The 18077-nt window shown below is 41.7% G+C and overlaps 1 protein-coding gene across 9 annotated transcripts in view; it reads right to left on the bottom strand.

Annotated features, from left to right (window-relative positions):
- PAPPA2 (pappalysin 2) overlaps window positions 1-18077 on the bottom strand; it is a 527743-nt gene that overhangs the window by 98669 nt on the left and 410997 nt on the right. For all 9 annotated transcript variants that reach the window (XM_045048405.1, XM_045048402.1, XM_045048410.1 and 6 more), the window contains 2 exons: window positions 8593-8728; window positions 8178-8394 (listed from right to left, as the gene is read on the bottom strand). In XM_045048405.1, the coding sequence (XP_044904340.1) occupies window positions 8178-8394; window positions 8593-8728 (353 nt within the window). The remainder of the gene's footprint in view (window positions 1-8177; window positions 8395-8592; window positions 8729-18077) is intronic.

Genomic DNA, 18077 nt, shown 5'->3' with positions numbered 1-18077 from the left:
TTAGGGATAACTAATTGATTTTTCTCCCTGGATTATTCAGTTTTGCAGCCCCAGCTTCAGGAAACAGAATCTTTAGAGACTGCCAGAGACAACAGAGTTGACTAAACTCGTACACATGTCCATAAATTTGCAGGTGTTATGCATCCTGAGACCTTCCCAACCAAACCAGATACACATTGTTCTGTGATTACTCATTTTTAAAAGCTTATTTATTTTGAGAGAGAGAAAGAGAGAGGCAGAGAGAGAGAGAGAGAGAGAGAGCGAGCGAGCTAGCTAGCTCATGTGTGTGGGTGGGGCAGAGAGAGAGAGAATCCCAAGCAGGCTCCACACTGCTGGAGCAAGAGCCCAATGCAGGGGTTGAAATCACAAACCATGAGACCAAGACCTGAGCCACAATCAAGAGTCAGATGCTCAACCAACTGAGCCATCCAGGTGCCCCATGGGATTACCCAATTTTAAAATCACCTGATCGTCTTCTTTACACAAGCATGGTTGACAAAATGTGGCAGGTATGTTAATTATGTATATGTGTATTTTTACATTAAGTATAGGAGAGTCAGAGGCTGAACTCCAACATGTATCCACAATAACAGCAATAGCAAATGTTTTAATGCAAAAGGTAAATTCTAAGAGTTGTTGCTTTGAATATAGACTCATACAAGAGCACAGTATGTGTGTTCATTACGTTTTCTTGACTCAGACTTTATGTGTTCATGCTTAGTTTGCTCTAAGTAAATAGAGAAAATGCAGATTTATGCAGAAAAAAGAAAAAGAAAGTAGAAAAAATCTGGGGATGACAGTGCTCTTTACAAAAATATTTTTTACTTAAAAAACAGTACCCTTTTGAATGGCCCAATAATTTAAAAAGTTAAATCATTTTAAAATTTAGTTATATAATCAATACACATGAACCTTTTCCAAATAATTGTCTTGCATAAAGTGAAATACACACACACACACACACACACACACACACACACACTTACAGTATATATAACCACGTTTTACTAGACCAAAATTGCTAAAACAATGAACTCTCAATTATATAACATTATGAAAAGAATCAGAATATAGATTTTTAAAACTTTAATGAATAATAATTCATTATAATAATTCATAGTTGAGCCATAGAGAAGACAGCCTTGAAGGTGGCTTAGGCTTATAATAAGGGAAAATGACTTGGGAATAGATATGGATGGATGTGGATTCCTGATAAAACGGATGTGGTGTAACTAGATAATGGACAATCGAGGGGACATCCTCTGCTAAAAGGGTTGCGTAGATAATCCATCTACCAAGACAGGGGAATTTCTATGAGAAGACCTTGCTCTTAGAATCATTGTTCTTCCCTTGTGCTTTTTTGCCAAATATAGTTTGAGGGAGGGTGGCAGGGTTTCTTGGATGATAGTAAGACATGGGTATATTTCTGAAACAGTTTTCCATTTGTATAATAGAACTTTCCTTTACTAAAAACCAATTACTTAGATGCTAGTCTTAGTTTTGCTAATCTCAAATAAGGTGAATTTGGTCTAAGACTCTGAGTCTTAGTTTCCTCAACTGAAAAATGATTCCTGGCACATTGGAGGCACTTAATAGTAAGTATTTTTGAATAAGGAATAGTCCATCTCTTTCTGTACACAGACATACATGCACACGCGCGCGTGCGTGCACACACACACACACACACACACACACACACACACACCATACAGAATAAGCGGTTTTACAAATCAATGTATGTAAAACTTTTCAAAAACTTTCTTCTACTTGAGGAAAAATACAACAATGCATCCACAACGTGCATGATTACACTCACACACATATCTACTCTATTAGACTTAAATTGTCACACGAGTCTACTTTCAGTTATCCACAGCGATAAAAAGGATCAAAGCATGACTATATATAGTCAACAAGAAAAAATGAGCATGAGAACAAGAGACAGAAGAAAGAACTCAGGTTTCTACAAGGACATTCATTTGAAAAGATTAATATCCCATTCAATTTTAGATTAGAATACTTGGCACTGATAAGCTATAGTTTAAGGTAAACCTCAGAACCCACTACAATCTTATATTTATGAATATCTATTACTTGTTTTCCATCTCAATCAGAATGTGTATTTATACTGAATAAGTTAATGAGGTATTTATACTTCATGTTTGCCTTGGACTTAAGAGAAGTTCAAAACATTAAAAAAAGAAAATATGCATTTTTAGTTAGGTCAATCTATTTAGAAGTTATATTGAAATGTGGTCTGAGGACTCAAGCCAGGGACTTAAAGGAAATCTTAACTGGAACAGAAAAGGCAAAGAGTACAAAGGGATTTCTTCTGGGTTATCTGACAAGAATTTTCCTGCCGCTTTGTGATACTAGAGATTCACCGTGCTCTTTTGCCAGTTAGTGTGATGTCATGCTTTCCCAATAGATGTTAACTGGAGAGACTTGGAGGAAGAAGGGGCTTTTCTTCTTGGTTTCTACGCGCTTTCCTCTCCCGGCTTCTGCTGCACTTGATGGCTGACAGAGCGTCAATCCAATGGTGCTCACCACATAACGAGTTTCCGCGACACCCTGCACGTCTCCGCAAGTCTCGCCAGCACCCTAGAGCAGCTTTCCAGCAAGTCTCAAAGGTACCCCAGTGACTGACTTTGCAGAACATTTCACCAGTGCCCGGCGGATGACTTCCCAAAAAGTTTCAGCAGTTACCCAATGGCAGCTTCCTAGAAGCCCCAACAGGGACCCAGTAGGAGCTTCCTAATAAGCTTTGATCAGCACCCCAGTGGATGGCTTCCTGATTGCTGGTCCAGCCCACAAAACCTCTGCAAACTTCCCTATCATCCAGTGTGCTCTCTCTGCGCCCTCCCTAATGAGATCCAAATCACAGCCCGAGGTGGGGAGACTTCCACATTTGTTCCTTCCTCCAATACTTTTCCCTTGTCCCTAAATGGAATAGTTGCTTCCTTTACCCACCATTCTTCTAGTCATTAGGGACCTCTTTACCCCCAAGTAGCTAATCCTTTGTAGTTAATAATTATTTATATTAAACTTCCCCTATTCTAATTACTATGTCCTGACTGGACCCTGACTGGCATACAATGGAACTATAAATGGTACCAGGAGATAGATTCACAAAGGTAGGATTTGGGGATCGGTTTGGTTGTACCTATGGACTTGAGTATGTGAAGCTCCTTATCAATGAGAAATGGGAGGCTGGCAATCCATAATACACAGTAGGATACTTAACAAGCATTACCTTTGGTCAAGGGTGAAGAGCCAACCGGAAATAAGTACCCTGGGAGCCCAAGTGGCTGCGATACTTGATGGAAGCTGTTCTCTACACCACACGTCATGTCATAGCAGCAAAAGAGAAGAAAGCACACTGAAAGCGGGAAGCCAAGCCCTTCCTCCTGCACTGTCTCTCCATAACCCTCTCCTGACAAAACTGAACGTGGCATTAGCCAACAAAGGATAAATATTAATGAAATCCTGTTCTAGCATTACACATTCACATGCTGCGAGTGGATTTAGAGCTGGGAAGCAACAAAGTGCTAGCAGCACACCTTGTAGAAGGAAGAATGGAGACAAACAAAGATGAGAAGTGGTGTAGAAGCCACCATGGGCGGTGCTCCTGCCCGGGGCTACGTGGTGCGACAGACTCCGCATGGATCATTCCTGGTTAATCTCACAAGAATGCTATGAGGTCATTTTTCCCGGCTTCCCACTTAAATTCCGACAATACAGAAAAAAATATGAAAACTCTTATCAATATCAAAAACCAAGACTGACAGCTGGAATCTGTGTGGATTCCCTCCTGATTCCAAAATGTATTGGAGTTGAATTGAGAAACATCATTGGAAGCCAAAGTATGTATTTTTTTTTTCCTAAAAAAAAGCAAATAAGGAATAGAGCCATACTAAAAGAAGAGAGGGAAAGGGTCATTCTTTATTCATTCGCTGGCTTCTCTTGAGACCGGAAAACTGGGCACTGCTTTTCAGGGGTCATAAATCTGTTCTTTATCCATTGGTCCTCATCAGCCTTTCCTGACTTCAAGACATCAGGTCAGGAAGGATAAGGGTCTTGGTCCAGTGAGATGGGAGAGAGTGGGGGTTGGGGGAGAGCCACTGGCAAAGGCCATGGAATCCCAGAAGATAAATGTTCCAAAGGTAAAAACACTGCAGGGTCCTAAGGCTTCTAGAGGCTTGGGGACCATGAAATAAATTTTCAGAATAAACTGCCATGTAGCAATCTGCCCTGGGCTCATTGGCAGTGAAGACAGAGAAATGTTAAAAATAAAAGCAATGCCAATATTTATCAAATAAATATAAACAAATGGAAAGCAGGAATGGAAATTTAAATTCCAGACAAAGTAGAATACAAAGCCAAAGGCATTTAATGGGGCAAAAGGGTTGGCACAAGGTATGATCTTAATAAAGATAAAAGAGTCACAAGCAGCTATGCACAGAATTCTGTAACATCAAATTATAAAAAATCCAGAACTGCTTGAAATACAAGGAAAAGTTAGGGAAGCACAGTTATTTGGGAGATTACACTGCAACCTTTTATAGAGAAGGTAGATGGAAAAATCAATTAAGAGGGAAAGTGCAAATGTTGCAAAGAGAGGAGCGGTCGGAAGTTTCAACCATTGTAATCAGCCAGGCCCTGGAGAAGAAGACCAAGGTCATCTTCAGAAGATTCAACACTGGGGGATCTGACGAATCTACTGCCATCTGGAGGGGCAGAGAAGTTACAATCAATGTTTCCATTATATTTTGTTCATGTAACTGGAAGAATAAAATTCCGTTGTAGGAGAAAACACACACCCATCAGCAATTCTTGTCTATCTGTAAATTCTTCTAGAATTGATTATGTGAATTTCCAAAGTAGATAACAAGAGTCCTGATTAAATTAGAGTCCAGATTTCTGGAAGCAAATCCACTCATTTAGGCCAAGTAACCTATTAGTGCCTGGATTATATCTGGGGCACACTCCAATTCCTAATGCATTAATCACAAAAGTGGTTCCCATTCCCTAAAGCCATCAACCCGATCTTGGGATGGTTGGGGGGTCTGCCGGATTCTCCAACTCATGGGATGCTGTGGCAGGTTACGCAGGAACTCTCCCTAAAGTGACCAGAGCTAGAAACAGCCAGAGAGTAGGAGTGAATTGAGCTCTTAGGGAGCACTAGTGGCCAAAACCAAGAATACTAAACTTGGTTTTCAAGACTAATGGTTCATTACCAGTAGACTAAGCCCAAGGGTCATAAATTGGGAAGCCATCACAGTGAAACAAGAAACAAGATGAAGAGACAGATCAAAGCTAAAGGGTCCAAGGTGAGAATCATGAAGATCACTGGAGCGCCAGACAAGTTTATTCGCCTTCAGCTGAGATTCTGTGGGGCAGTCAGGCTGGTTTAAGGATGCAGAACTATAGGAGGGAGAGGCCACTGGTCATTAATGGTTAAATACGAAATGGACAACACATCCTCTACTGCCAGGCATCTGTCAGCTCTCCCTTGCCCATTTTAGTATTAATGGAATTCAGGTCATAAGGGGTAAGAATGAAGTAGCCAGGAATCCCTCTCACTATGCCCAGAATTTGAGGGTTTCATATTATGATCTATCCACATCTACAGTCGGGATTGATATAAAGAAACAAAAATACTCCTATTCTTTGAGAGTATATATAGAGATTAGGATTTTAAATCTGTTCACAAAGAAAATATATGAAATCTTTCAGGTTCCCTGCGTATCAAAATTTACTATGTTGCACTGATTTGCTGGCTAGGAGGGAAAGCCAATTTGCATGGCTCCTGTCAGTCACATGTGGTTTGGAAATGCTTCTGCATTCCAGATACACTCTGTGTAAACTGGAGAATCATATCCTATTTCTACTGGTTTGCATGCATGCATATAAAACTTGTTTTTCCCCACAGTGCCAAATGAAAATAAGTGAACTAGCAGCAGTGATCACAATTAATCAACTTCTTTGTCAGAACTTCACAGCCATGATGGTGAGGGAAATTCTTGTCCCTTGAGTCTAGAGAGGCTATGACTTCTGTCACTTTTTTTGGTTTGCTTGTTCGGTTCTGTTCCACACAGCATTTAGAGATAAAATCTGTTACTATCATTCAACGCAGTTTCTGATACCTACTATGTGCCAGGCTCTCTGCTAGGTGCCGAAAGACACCACATGGAATTTCCACTAGAGAGAGCTCGGAGCTTAGTGGAAAAGAACAAGTAAATAAATAGTCACCACCCAACGTGAGAGCTGTTTCGGTAGAGAGTAGGTTGTGTACAATGCCCTACGGAGACAGGCAAGGAATCTGCCAAGATTGCACAGAAGAAGGTGAATCCTGACGATGAAGTATGAGTTGAAGAGAAGAAGGGCTGGAAGGCATTCAAGAAAGTGGGGAACATAATGTGCAAAGGCATGAAGCTCCTCAAGAACACATGTTTCAGGGACCTGAAAGAAATTCTGTATGGCTTGAGGCCAGAGGTAGAGCCAATAGAGGAGATACTTTGAAAACACATAGGAGAGAGGCAAGAATTCTGGTAAACAACAGTATTTTAATAGTCTGTATTCCTGTGCTAATATGTGAAGACGTTTGCTCAATGAGACTACTTAAGAGTTGCACATGAGCTAACGTCACAACGTCCATCATCCAGACTCTAACCCTTATTGCTTCTCTCTTTCTAGCATTTACAACAATACCTGCACACACAGTTAGTATTCAGTTAACATAAGCCACCATTACTGGATGTGGTAGATGGCCCCTAGTGATTCATGCCCTGATGATGCAAAGCCTTCCCCTTGAGTACAGGCTGGACTTACTGACTCACATCTAATAAAAAGAATATGCCAGAAGGAATGGATTTTCACTTCCACCATTATGTTATAAAAAGACTCTGGCTTCCCTTTGGGGTGGTCTCCTATGTACTCATCCCCCATGGCCTCTTTCTCTCTCGGATCATTAGTTGTTGTGTCAGAGTATACTCTGGCAGCTTATGAGGAAGCCCACGTGGTAAGGAACTGAGCCACACCTATGTGAGCATGCCTACCGCTAGTGCCTTTGTGACTGAGCTTGGATGCAGACCTTCTGAGGCCTGCCAATCACCACATGAGCGAGCCTGGAAGTGAAATCTCCAGCTCCTCTTGGGCTTTAGGTTACTGTATCTTTGGCCAACAGCTTGATGGCAAACTCGTAAAGGACTCTAAGCCAGAGGCACTCAACTAAGTCGCATCCAAATTCCTCCCACTAGAAACTGTGATAGACCACTAAATTTTACTATGATGTGCTAAATAGCAAAAGATAATTGGTATATTACACACTAATGTCTACTGCTATTCCCTAATCAAAGCTGGGTTTCTGGTATACCTAGGTGGGGCACAGTAGTATCAGAGCTCCTGCTTGGTGATGGAGCATTGCCTGGAACCCCAGCTTTTGTGACTAGGATCCCAATCACCTGACTCCTTGAGGGAATGAGCTCTATTACCTAGAGTCCCACTCAACTGATGAGACCACTCATAGAATGAATCCAGCCCAACTGCAGCACAGATTATTGTCTGGCATGCTCTCTCCCACCTTCGGGCCACCCTTGGGCGCACCAACATTATAAAAGTATAGTCCCTCTGCTAGCTGAGGCAGAGAGTTCAGGAAACCTCTTGTAAATGATGACAATCACAGATGTCCACAGAAAGACCCATGTAGATAACATAGTCCTGATTTCCATATGTAACTCTAATTGATTATATGACATGCCTTGAAAACTAATTGTTCAACTTGCTGCATACACTGTCCAGGTGGGAACAAGTGGAAAAATATACATTGCTTAGGGAACATTGAGTTTTTGGCAGAAAATTTTTGGCAGTTTATATAACAATGCTGATGTGAAGGCAGCAGTTTTATATGTAAAAAAGATTTTAAGACCTTGTAAAGATGTTAAATATTTACATAAAAAATTATGCTCAGCTAAGAAAAGAAGAGCAAAATGTGAAAACCAAGTGTGCCTTCCATAAATTGTTCTTTACTTGTTTCTTATGTGTTTTTAGTAGTTTCTAGACCCACTTTTTAGTGATCAAGCACCCACTGAAAACAAAATCATATGTATGGAAATGACAGTAGTATTTCACAGCCACAAGAAAAAGAAAGACAAAAAGGAAGAAAGGGGACTTTGTACCTCTGTCCCTGATGATTTTGTCCCTCATGCTCTGGGATGCAGTTATTGAGAGTTGATGAACTTATGTGGGAGGATGTCCTTAGAGCCACCGCTGAGATGCCCACCAATGGGGATGAGAAATTCAGCAGCACTGAAGAGGTATGGTGGGAGAGGACATTCGGGTGATGGCTCACATTGATAACCAGCGGGTTATGCTGGCATGACAGTTCATAGGTTCCTGAAGAGAAATAAGATGAATGATATTGTAGCCACCCATACAGCACTGTGTTTCCATATCTAGCATTCATTTTTATCTTCTCAATAGCTGTGTACTCCAGGCAGGGTCCCAGACAATGTAAGGGACGGAAGCCTAGTTGACTCCAGGGTCTACTGGCTTATCCCCTAGCAGCCCTAAAGGGACCACTGTCAGACTCACCAAGAGAGTGGTTGTTCCCACTGACATCAGTCAGGTGAACAGTCACTGTTGGCCGCCGATGTTCTCCAAGTGCCGGGCCATCAGATGTCAAGAAAATGAAAATTGTCGTGGCCACTCCTGGTCTACTGAAACACACCTGGGCATAAGCACACATAGGTATAAGCCATTATTTCCAGAGGGATATCGAGGAATGTGTCACATTACTTTTACATTTCCTCAGTTCACCGTTTATAAAGCAAGAGCTCCCTTCTCCTTTACCTATGAGAAAAATACGGAGTAGGCACAGAAAGATATCCACGTTCACACCAAAAATCAACATTAGATGAAGAAAGATTAACTTGCGGCTACTGAACCTGCCATCTTTTTCTGAGATTTTTGACTTCAACTGTTCCTTTTTCACTCGGGCCTGTCTTTCTTTAAATTTCTCAAAAAGATCACTGAAAGGGACCATTGCTGGAGACAATAAATCACTGCACAGCGAGCCAATACCACATCTCCAAAGTGGGAGAAGTGGACAAGACTCACCAAGCTAACATACTGCAGTGAACTGGCCTAGCTCCAAACATAGTTCTTCCTTCCCCATCACCCTGTCTTCCCCCTAAACTTCTTATCCGAACGTCTCACTTAGCACGCGAACCATGACATTAGAGGCTACTGTGGAGTCTATGGTTTCTGAGACTAGAAGCTGACGAACCGTCTGTTCTGACGAAGTTTTCCTGGTGCCCCAAGTGTATGTGCCCAACTCTACCCATGGCTGAAAAATAAGCCAACACCGAGGCCTAGGATATTCAGTTATTTATAAAGAATATCCCTAGATGGTTAGGCTGATTAACAATATAACTGTCTTCCAAAGTAAACTATGGGAGTTTCATCCGTGAAAATCCTTTAATCAAAAAAGAAAACACCTTAGAGTTCGGGGGATGACCGGGAGGGCTTATTTTCCACGTTGAAATTATTTGATGCAGCAATTCCAGTTTTGCTTTATGTCCTTTAGCTCAATATTATGCTGAATTTCTATTGATCGTAAATCCCTACCTTGCCTGGTATTCCATGATGGCTACATCACTAGATTCTGGTGCTGGACCTTACAGTGTTCTGTGTGCATTTCTGTAGCTTTTTATCTGGTTCCAAGGGCAATGAAGCTCCAGGACAACTGTCCTCAGGGTAAAAGCAAGGTGTATCCACTGGTGGGGACCTATCTCTTCTAAAAATGGGGAGGAGGAGAGTAAAACATGTTTTCCATTTTACCAAGAATTCTTCCTTGTGTGCAGGCTGATTTTTCCTGAGTCTTGCTGGTGTGTTTATAGAGTGTCCGTTTGCACTGCTGGCTCAATTAGGGTGATTTTATGATTTGCAGTGGTCAGTGCAACACAGCTCTCCCTTCTTCCTCTCCTCCTTTGAGGCAAAGACCAGCCACACTCTCTTTTTACAGTGTCTTTTCCCCCTTCTCACTTCCCCTCTTTGAAGTAATAAATATTCCTTTATAACTTAAGAAACATCCAGACCCATAGGTTAGAGCTTGCAATACGAGGTCCTTTGTCCCTGGCTGGATGAGGGCGAGACATGAAACATACCATAAGGTAACCAAGAGCCTAACGCAAAGCCCTCAACTTCAGCGGCAAAGGACATCAAAGTCCCTTGGGAACTCCCACAACCTCTTCCTTTTCCTACACCACAAAAGAGACCTGAGTACTGGAAAAAAGTTCTGGGTTGTTTCCTGAGACAGGAACAGACGGAGTCCAAACAAGTACGTGGTGGCTTTACCTCTGTAGGCCTCAGACTGGAAGAGTGGGGTGGGTTCAAGAAGGAACAGGGGCGCTCAGTCTTCCCACCTTCTGTTGGGCCCCAAAATAGACACCACCCACCTGAAACTAATTAGTTGGGGCAGGTCTCATGGTGTGGATTTCTCTGTCCTGAGGGCCCATGCCCAAAACCTCCAACTCATTTTGCATCTCCTGGCAATGTGCCTCCTTGCTCTAAGGGTCTTTGAACCAAATCACTTTGAACCGTACAGCCTGCTCCTGGTGGCAGTGTCTCTGTGCTGTGATTTGTGGGAAGGGCTATGCCAGGATTTCTAGGCCATGGCTTAAGTAGGAAACCACAGGTAAGACTTACAAAGGAGACACAGGCACAGGAATGTTGGGATACACAAAGCAAAAAGAGACAAGGGTTTGATCGGAGTACGAGACACTGAATCTGAGGCATTTCCTCTCCCAGTGACACAGGAGAGGTAACCGAACTTTGTTTTCATCTGAATACCGAATATGCCCCACAGCAGCCACTAGACGTGAAGAAAGTATGAACTCTCCTACAGCTATCGGAGCCTCTAAAGCAGAGACTGGCTTGAATGTGCACATATGCGCATACCCACCAACCTGAGCCAGGATGAAAAGACCCAAGTCGGTTCACCATTCTGGAGAGAGGGGTGCCAGGCAGAAACTTCAGTGACTCTTAGCTCCGTCTTTACTAGCTGGTGAAATCCGAGCAGTCCATCCCTCCCCTCTGAGCCTAAAGTTCCTCTTTTGCACATCCCAAACACAGACTTACTACCTGTCTCGTGAGGCTATTATAAGGATTAGACCGTGGCTCTCATCTAGTTAAGAACTCAATGTTCATAAATTAATTCATGAAATAATTCTTATTTCCAAAGAGAAGTGTGTTTTATTTTGTTGGTACTTCAGAAAGATGAGAGTAAAGAATAGAATTTCAAAATTAAACATACACCTATATATTTTGGTGCACGGGGAATTATGCTTTTCCAACATCTGCCGGCTGAAAAATTTCACATATGCTATTTTAAATTGGCACATGTAGAAATGTGAGTTGGTATTCCAGGTTCTACTTCTATAGACACTGGTGATATCCAAGGCTTTTGATACAGAGTATATCTCTATAAATGGAATCCATGAAAAATACATCATAGACTTTTCAATAGACTTTTCAAAAATTCAGTTCAATATGTGTTTATCAAAAACCTACTTTGCTGTGTACACATGTAGACAAAGAAACTTCTAAAATTGACAGTATAATTAGAATAGTAAAGGTGTATTCCTTACTTAAAGATGATGACTTTCATTGAAGTATACTTAACATACAGTGTTACATTAGTTTCAAACATACAACACATGATTGAACAACGCCACCCATTACTCAGTGCTCACAATAGATTAGTCATTATGTCACCAAACGACATTTTCACAATCTTATTGGCTATATTCCCTATGCTGTACTTTTCATCGCTGTGACTTATTCGTTTTGTAACTGGAAGTTTATGCCTCTTAATCCCCTTTATCTTCACCCATCCACCCACCACCCCTCCGGCAGCCACCTGTTTGTTCTCTGTATTGAAGAGTCTGGTTTTTTAGTTTCCCTCCTTTTTTCCTTTGCCTCTTTATTTATTTTGTGGAATTTCTTAAATTCCACATATGGTATTTGTCTTTCTCTGACTGGCTTATTTCCCCTAGCATTAAACCCACTAGGTCTGCCCATGTTGTTGCAAAGGCAAGATCTCATCCTTTTTCATGGCTGAGATATATTCCATTGTATTTATATACCACACCTTCTTTATCCATTCATCTATCCATGGACACTTGGGATGCTTCCATATCTTGGCTATTTTAAATAATGCTGCAATGAACATAGGGGCGCATATATCTTTTCAAATTAGTATTTTCTTTGAGAAAATACCCATTAGTGGAATTACTGGATTGTATGATGTTTCTGTTTTTAATTTTTTGAGGGACCTCCATACTGTTTTCCGCAGTGGCTGCATCAACTTGCATTCCCACCGAGAGCATACGAGGTTTCCTTTTTCTCCACATCCTCGCCAATACTTGTTATTTGTCTTTCTGACTCTAGCCATTCTGACAAGCATAAAGTGATACCTTATTTGTTTTTGATTTGCCTCTCCTTGATGATGAGTGACGTTAAGCATCAAAGATGATATTTAAAAAAAAAATTTAATGTTTATTTGTTTTTGAGAGAGAGAGAGAAACAGAGCGTGAGTGGGGAAGAGGCAGAAAGAGAGGGAGACACAGAATCCGAAGCAGGATCTGGGCTCTGAGCTGTCAGCACAGAGCCCGACATGGGGCTCGAACTCACTCACGAGCTGTGTGATCGTGACCTGAGCCGAAGTCAGCTGCCCAACCAACTGAGCCACCCAGGCGCCCCAAAGATATTTTTAAAAGTTGCTTTTCCCACAGCTAAATCACAGCTATTTTAATATAGTATTATAGTCCACACTATTTTCACTTTATACAAAATACATAATGAGTTTTATGTTCCTAGATGTAAAAGCTAGGTATCGGCTGGAACAGGTACGTGGGCAACGTGAAGTTCTACTTGTTCTACCCCTGTGCCACTTTTGCCACTATGGTGTGACACTTCTTTAATCACCACACCAAATGCATTATGTGAACAGCTTCCCCTTCAGGATAAAGGGTACCAGATAGTTCACCTCCTGGAGAACTATCCAGATCTAAAATGAGCACCAGACACACCCCAAGAGAAAAATCCAAGACGCTAAGAGGTCAAGGGGATTATTAGCTTCATCCGTAATACTGTATTATTCGTGTTAGCAAGGAGAGTGCATTCTTGTATTACATTAGCAATATGAGATTAATTTGAACTTAGCTCTTACGAAGAAAAACTAGAGCTAGATGTCAGAAAGGAGGCAGAATCTTTTAGAAAAGCAAGGGATTCTCAGGACTGAAGGAATGGTGTTCAAGATAGAGGGACTGCCAGTGAAATGAGCTCAGTGAATCCATTGCAAAACACTCTGAACTAGGGAAACAGATTGGAGAGACAGACAGACAGATACTGACTCGCATACAGACATGGAAAACCAGTCCACCACACTCAATGGCTTTTTCATCCAAAGCCTTCACATTAACTACTGGATCTAACTTCTGGCCACTGGTGAAGGGTAAGATTGAAAGAATGTTCCGTAGTGAAGAACTGTTTGGGCTTAAGAAACCCCTCTTCAGTCTGCCTACTGGGTACAGACACACTCAGTAATACTCCCAAGCCAAGCATTTCGACTTCCAGGTCATCCTTTGTGGTGGTCACTGGATAGCAGACCCTGAAACTATACCACAAACTTGAAAAGAATCTTCGCTGAGGTTTTTAAATGCTTTTGGTTAGTTCCTGGGTTGTTATTTTTTCTGCGCCTTTCCTTTTCACTCCTCTATGGCACATCCTGATTCCAGAGAGACAGGGGAGGCCCTTGAACAGGACACTACATTCTCTTTGTATAGCACTTTACAGCGCACCAAGCATGCTCACATGCTTTGCTGGAGCCTCCATAAAGTTCCTTGGGTTTTTATTCCTATTGGAGATTTTTGTACTATAATATCCCCAGTATACAAAAAGTTGTATCATAGAAGTTGAAAGTAGGTTTTGAGGAGGTTAAGTGATTTCCTCTAGCTAAAGTCTAGAGAGGTAGGAATTTGGGTTTCCCTACCTTCAAGTTCTGTATTCTTTTGACTACCCAATGCTTCTTAATTTGGGGTGAGCAGGAAGTCACAAACTCGTAATAAAATTTGTTGACACTCGTCAACATAAGTGGGGAAAACACCATTTTCCCCCAAAATGAAGTCACACAAACACTTAGGCATAAAAGTTTCCCACAATTTGGGAAATTCCCACAATTTCTGAAAGCTATGAGAACCCTTTAAAAGCTATTTGTAGTCCAATTAGGGGTCAACAGAAACCATATTAAGAATGCTTGCACTATTGGTGTGCCTGGGTGGCTCAGTTGGTTAAGCGTCCAACTTTGGCTCAGGTCATGATCTCACGGTTCATGGGTTCAATCCCCGCATCAGGCTCTGTGCTGATGGCTCATAGCCTGGAGTCTACTTCAGATTCTGTGTCTCCCTCTCTCTCTGCCCCTCCCCACCCACACTCCTTCTCTCCTCTCTCTCTCTCTCTCTCTCTCTCTCTCTCTCTCTCTCTCTCAAAAATAAATAAACATTATAAATTTTTTTAAATTTTTTAAAATGTTTATTTATTTTTGAGAGAGACAGAGACAGAATGTGAGTGGGTTAGGGGCAGAAACAGAGGGAGACACAGAATTCAAAGCTGGCTCCAAGCTCTGAGCCGTCAGCACAGAGCCCAATGTGGGACTCGAACCCACAAGCTGTGAGATCATGACCCGAGCTGAAGTCGGTCGCTCAACCGACTGAGCCACCCGGGCACCCCTATAAAATTTTTTTTAATAAATAGATAAAAAGTGCTTGCACTATTGGTTGAACCATATGCCTTTTTTGTAGATGAAAAATTATCAAATGTTGGCAATTTCATATGGCCCACCCTAATAATATTGCTACCTTTGTAGACTTAAGAAATTTGACAGGGCAGAGAGATTAATTCTCACAGTTTCAGGGGATCTTACCTGACATCCAAATCTAACAGAGGAAGGGAGGCTGTGAGGCAACTAGCATCTTGCCACTGACCTATCTCAGTAGTCTCCATATGTGACGATGTGAGTCAGAATGGGAAACAGTTTTGAACCTGGTTTGACTTCCTTCCCACATCCAAGCCTGTCTCCCTTGCTTTGGTCAAAACTCAGCTGATATCCTATGTTATATTCCTTCATAGTACAAGTATGGCTATAAACACCATGGGCTTATGTGATTCTCTTTTTGGGAGAGTGAAGTCAAGTTGTCATTTTGGGAAATGAAGAGGGAGCACCATTATGACCCCCCACCATCCAGGGGGAGACATTTGGAAATGTGTGACTCGGCAAGTCAATGGAAGGACTCAGATCAGAATCAGCTTGTTGTCTCCCTTCCTTCTAACAGCATTTCCTCATCTGTGATTTTAGACACGAGGGCTAAGTCTGCAGAGACTCTGTGTTAGAAGAGCCCGTGCAACTCACAAGGGGGCTCAGAAAGAGGGAAACCAAATCTGTGGCGGATACTGCAGTGTGTGGGCCACTGTGAAATCTGGGAGATACTGTGAGACCACCTCCTTCATGACCGAGCACTCAACCCACGGCAAAATCTCCTTCTGGAAACTGCCCTCCAAGGAAGAGCGACCCCACAAGCTCATGGCACTCTTCTGGGGAGGCTGGAGAGGGAAGAAACCCACGTCCAGTGGCCTTTTGATAGGAGTGAGTGGTGTAAAGATAGGAGAACTCCGAGGGCCATCCAGCTCCGTGTGGGATGCCGACGCTGTCACATGGCTGTCTCACACCACGTCCTCTCTCACTACTTTCTAGTTCTTTCACTCCCCCAACAAGTGTTGATCTTAGGAAAAGTTTTTGATAAACTTGCATCAAATCTTCACCTCAGACTCTGAATCCTGGGGACACTGCACACAAGACAAACTGAGAATGAGGGAAGGTGTTATGGAATGCATACGGAGAAGCTTCTCTTGGGAACAAGAATGTGTAAGTGAGGGAATGAAGGAGTGCACTCCGGAGCCAGGCAAGCCTCCCCACACCCCGTTGAGAAAGATCGCCATCCCAATTACTCATGTCACTTAGAGTCGGATAAGATGTTGCGTCAAGGGTGTGAAAAAGCTTCCGTGTCAAATCAATGAAAAGTTACAGAAGTAGCAATCAGACAGGAAAGTGGAAAATGGGTGCTTTTCCTTCTGGGGAGAAACTGTTGAGCCACTGGGAAATGAAGTTCCTCTTTCAGTGCACCAGTCTAGTCTCTGGTGGAAATGAAAATCGTGTTATACGTAGTCACCTTTGTTTTTGCAGGATTCCCAGGGAAGGCAGGGATCCACACAGACTGATTTTCTAAACAGGTTTTCTTTTGAAAGGCAAGACCTGTTTAGAAATGTCAGGGGTGTGTACAGAAATAATTCTAATACCTATTATAAATGCTCCTGGCCTCTTCACTAGGGAATCCTGTACTTAACTGAATTTTTACTTGGTAAATTGGAGGCCTCATTTTGAACATCAATTATTTTCCTGAATGATAAGATAACAACCCTATAAGGCAGTGCTCTCCAAACTTTAACGTATCTACAGATCGCCTGAGGGTCTTGTTTTAAAATGCCAATTCTGATTTAGTAGAGCTGAGATTCTGCAGTCTTACCTATATCTCAAGTGATGTGGATGCTTCTGGATGCCAACCACATTGTGAGTAGCAAAGCTCTAAAGGTATCAGCAGATATACTTCTCTTTGCTCTTAGCATTTGGTAGCCTACAACTGGAATTCTTCTGTTATTCATATTTATTATCTCTTTCTTTTTTAAGTTCACCATCAAGCTTAAATGAAAACAGAGTGGAAGAGAGCCAAAGCATGAGACTCTTAAAAACTGAGAACAAACTGAGGGTTGACGGGGGGTGGGAGGGAGGGGAGGGTGGCTGAGGGGTATTGAGGAGGGCACCTTTTGGGATGAGCACTGGGTGTTGTATGGAAACCAATTTGACAATAAACTTCATATATTGGAAAAAAAAACTGGAAGGAATCATCTAGTCCAAACACCTCAGTTTAAAAGTTTACTTATTTATTTTGAGACAGAGACAGAGAGGGGGCGGGGAGGGATGGAGGGGGAGAGAGAGAGAGAGAGAGAGAGAGAGAGAGAGAGAATGAGTGGGGGAAGAGGCAGAGTGAGAGAATCCCAAGCAGGCCTCGCACTGTCAGCATGGAGCCTGATGTGGGTCTTGAATTCACCAACTGTGAGATCATGACCTGAGCCGAAATCAAGAGTTGGATGCTCAGCTGACTGAGCCACCCAGGTGCCCCCAAATACCAAATACCTCATTTTAAAGCTAATAAAATTGATGTCCAAGAAGTCTGTATGATTTATATAAGGTTATTTGACTGACTAGTGGTAAAAATAGGGCTTATAATACTGCTCCTCTGAGTACAGGTCTTCTCCCAGTTTCTATCTCCCCTACTAATTTGTTGCTCCTTTTCTGTAGCAGATTGAAAAGTCAGAAAATTAATATTATTAAAATTCTAGGTAAGGTACATAAGCTTTAACAAAGAGATCTAACCACTTTCTTATGAACAAAACGTCAAAGAATCCAAAGTAGTGATTAGACTTGATGCCTTCTATATATGAGTTTTTCTTTTTTGCTAAATAATGAAATCTGGACAGTTTTCTGGGTGGTTGAAGTCATCTCTAAATAGAGGATTAGTATTCAACTAATTAAATTAAAAAAAGTGTTGCCAAATTTAGCAAAAACAAACAAAACTTAACAAGATGTTCACTTAAATTTGACTATCAGAAACAATAAAGAATTTCCTTAGTATAAATATGCCTTGAACATAGCGTAGGACTTACTTTTATTAAAAAATTCTTCATTGTTGATTTGAAATACTTTTTTTCAAAAAGCCTAAGTTGGCAAGATACAAGAATGCACAACTTCAAAAAAATGAAGAGATAAAAGAAAGAAGAACAGAGAAATAAAAAAAAGAAAAGAAGAAGAAATGATTTTGTAGGTGTTTGTATATAAAGAGGAAGAGAGAAAGAATAAATGGGAAGAGTGGTAGATACTTTTTGGACCAGCTAATAGAGAACAC

This window comes from Felis catus, chromosome F1, assembly GCF_018350175.1.
Source record: "Felis catus isolate Fca126 chromosome F1, F.catus_Fca126_mat1.0, whole genome shotgun sequence".
NCBI lineage: Eukaryota > Metazoa > Chordata > Mammalia > Carnivora > Felidae > Felis > Felis catus.
The sequence above is the reverse complement of the archived record's forward strand: the minus strand, read 5'-3'. Positions and strand labels throughout refer to the sequence as shown.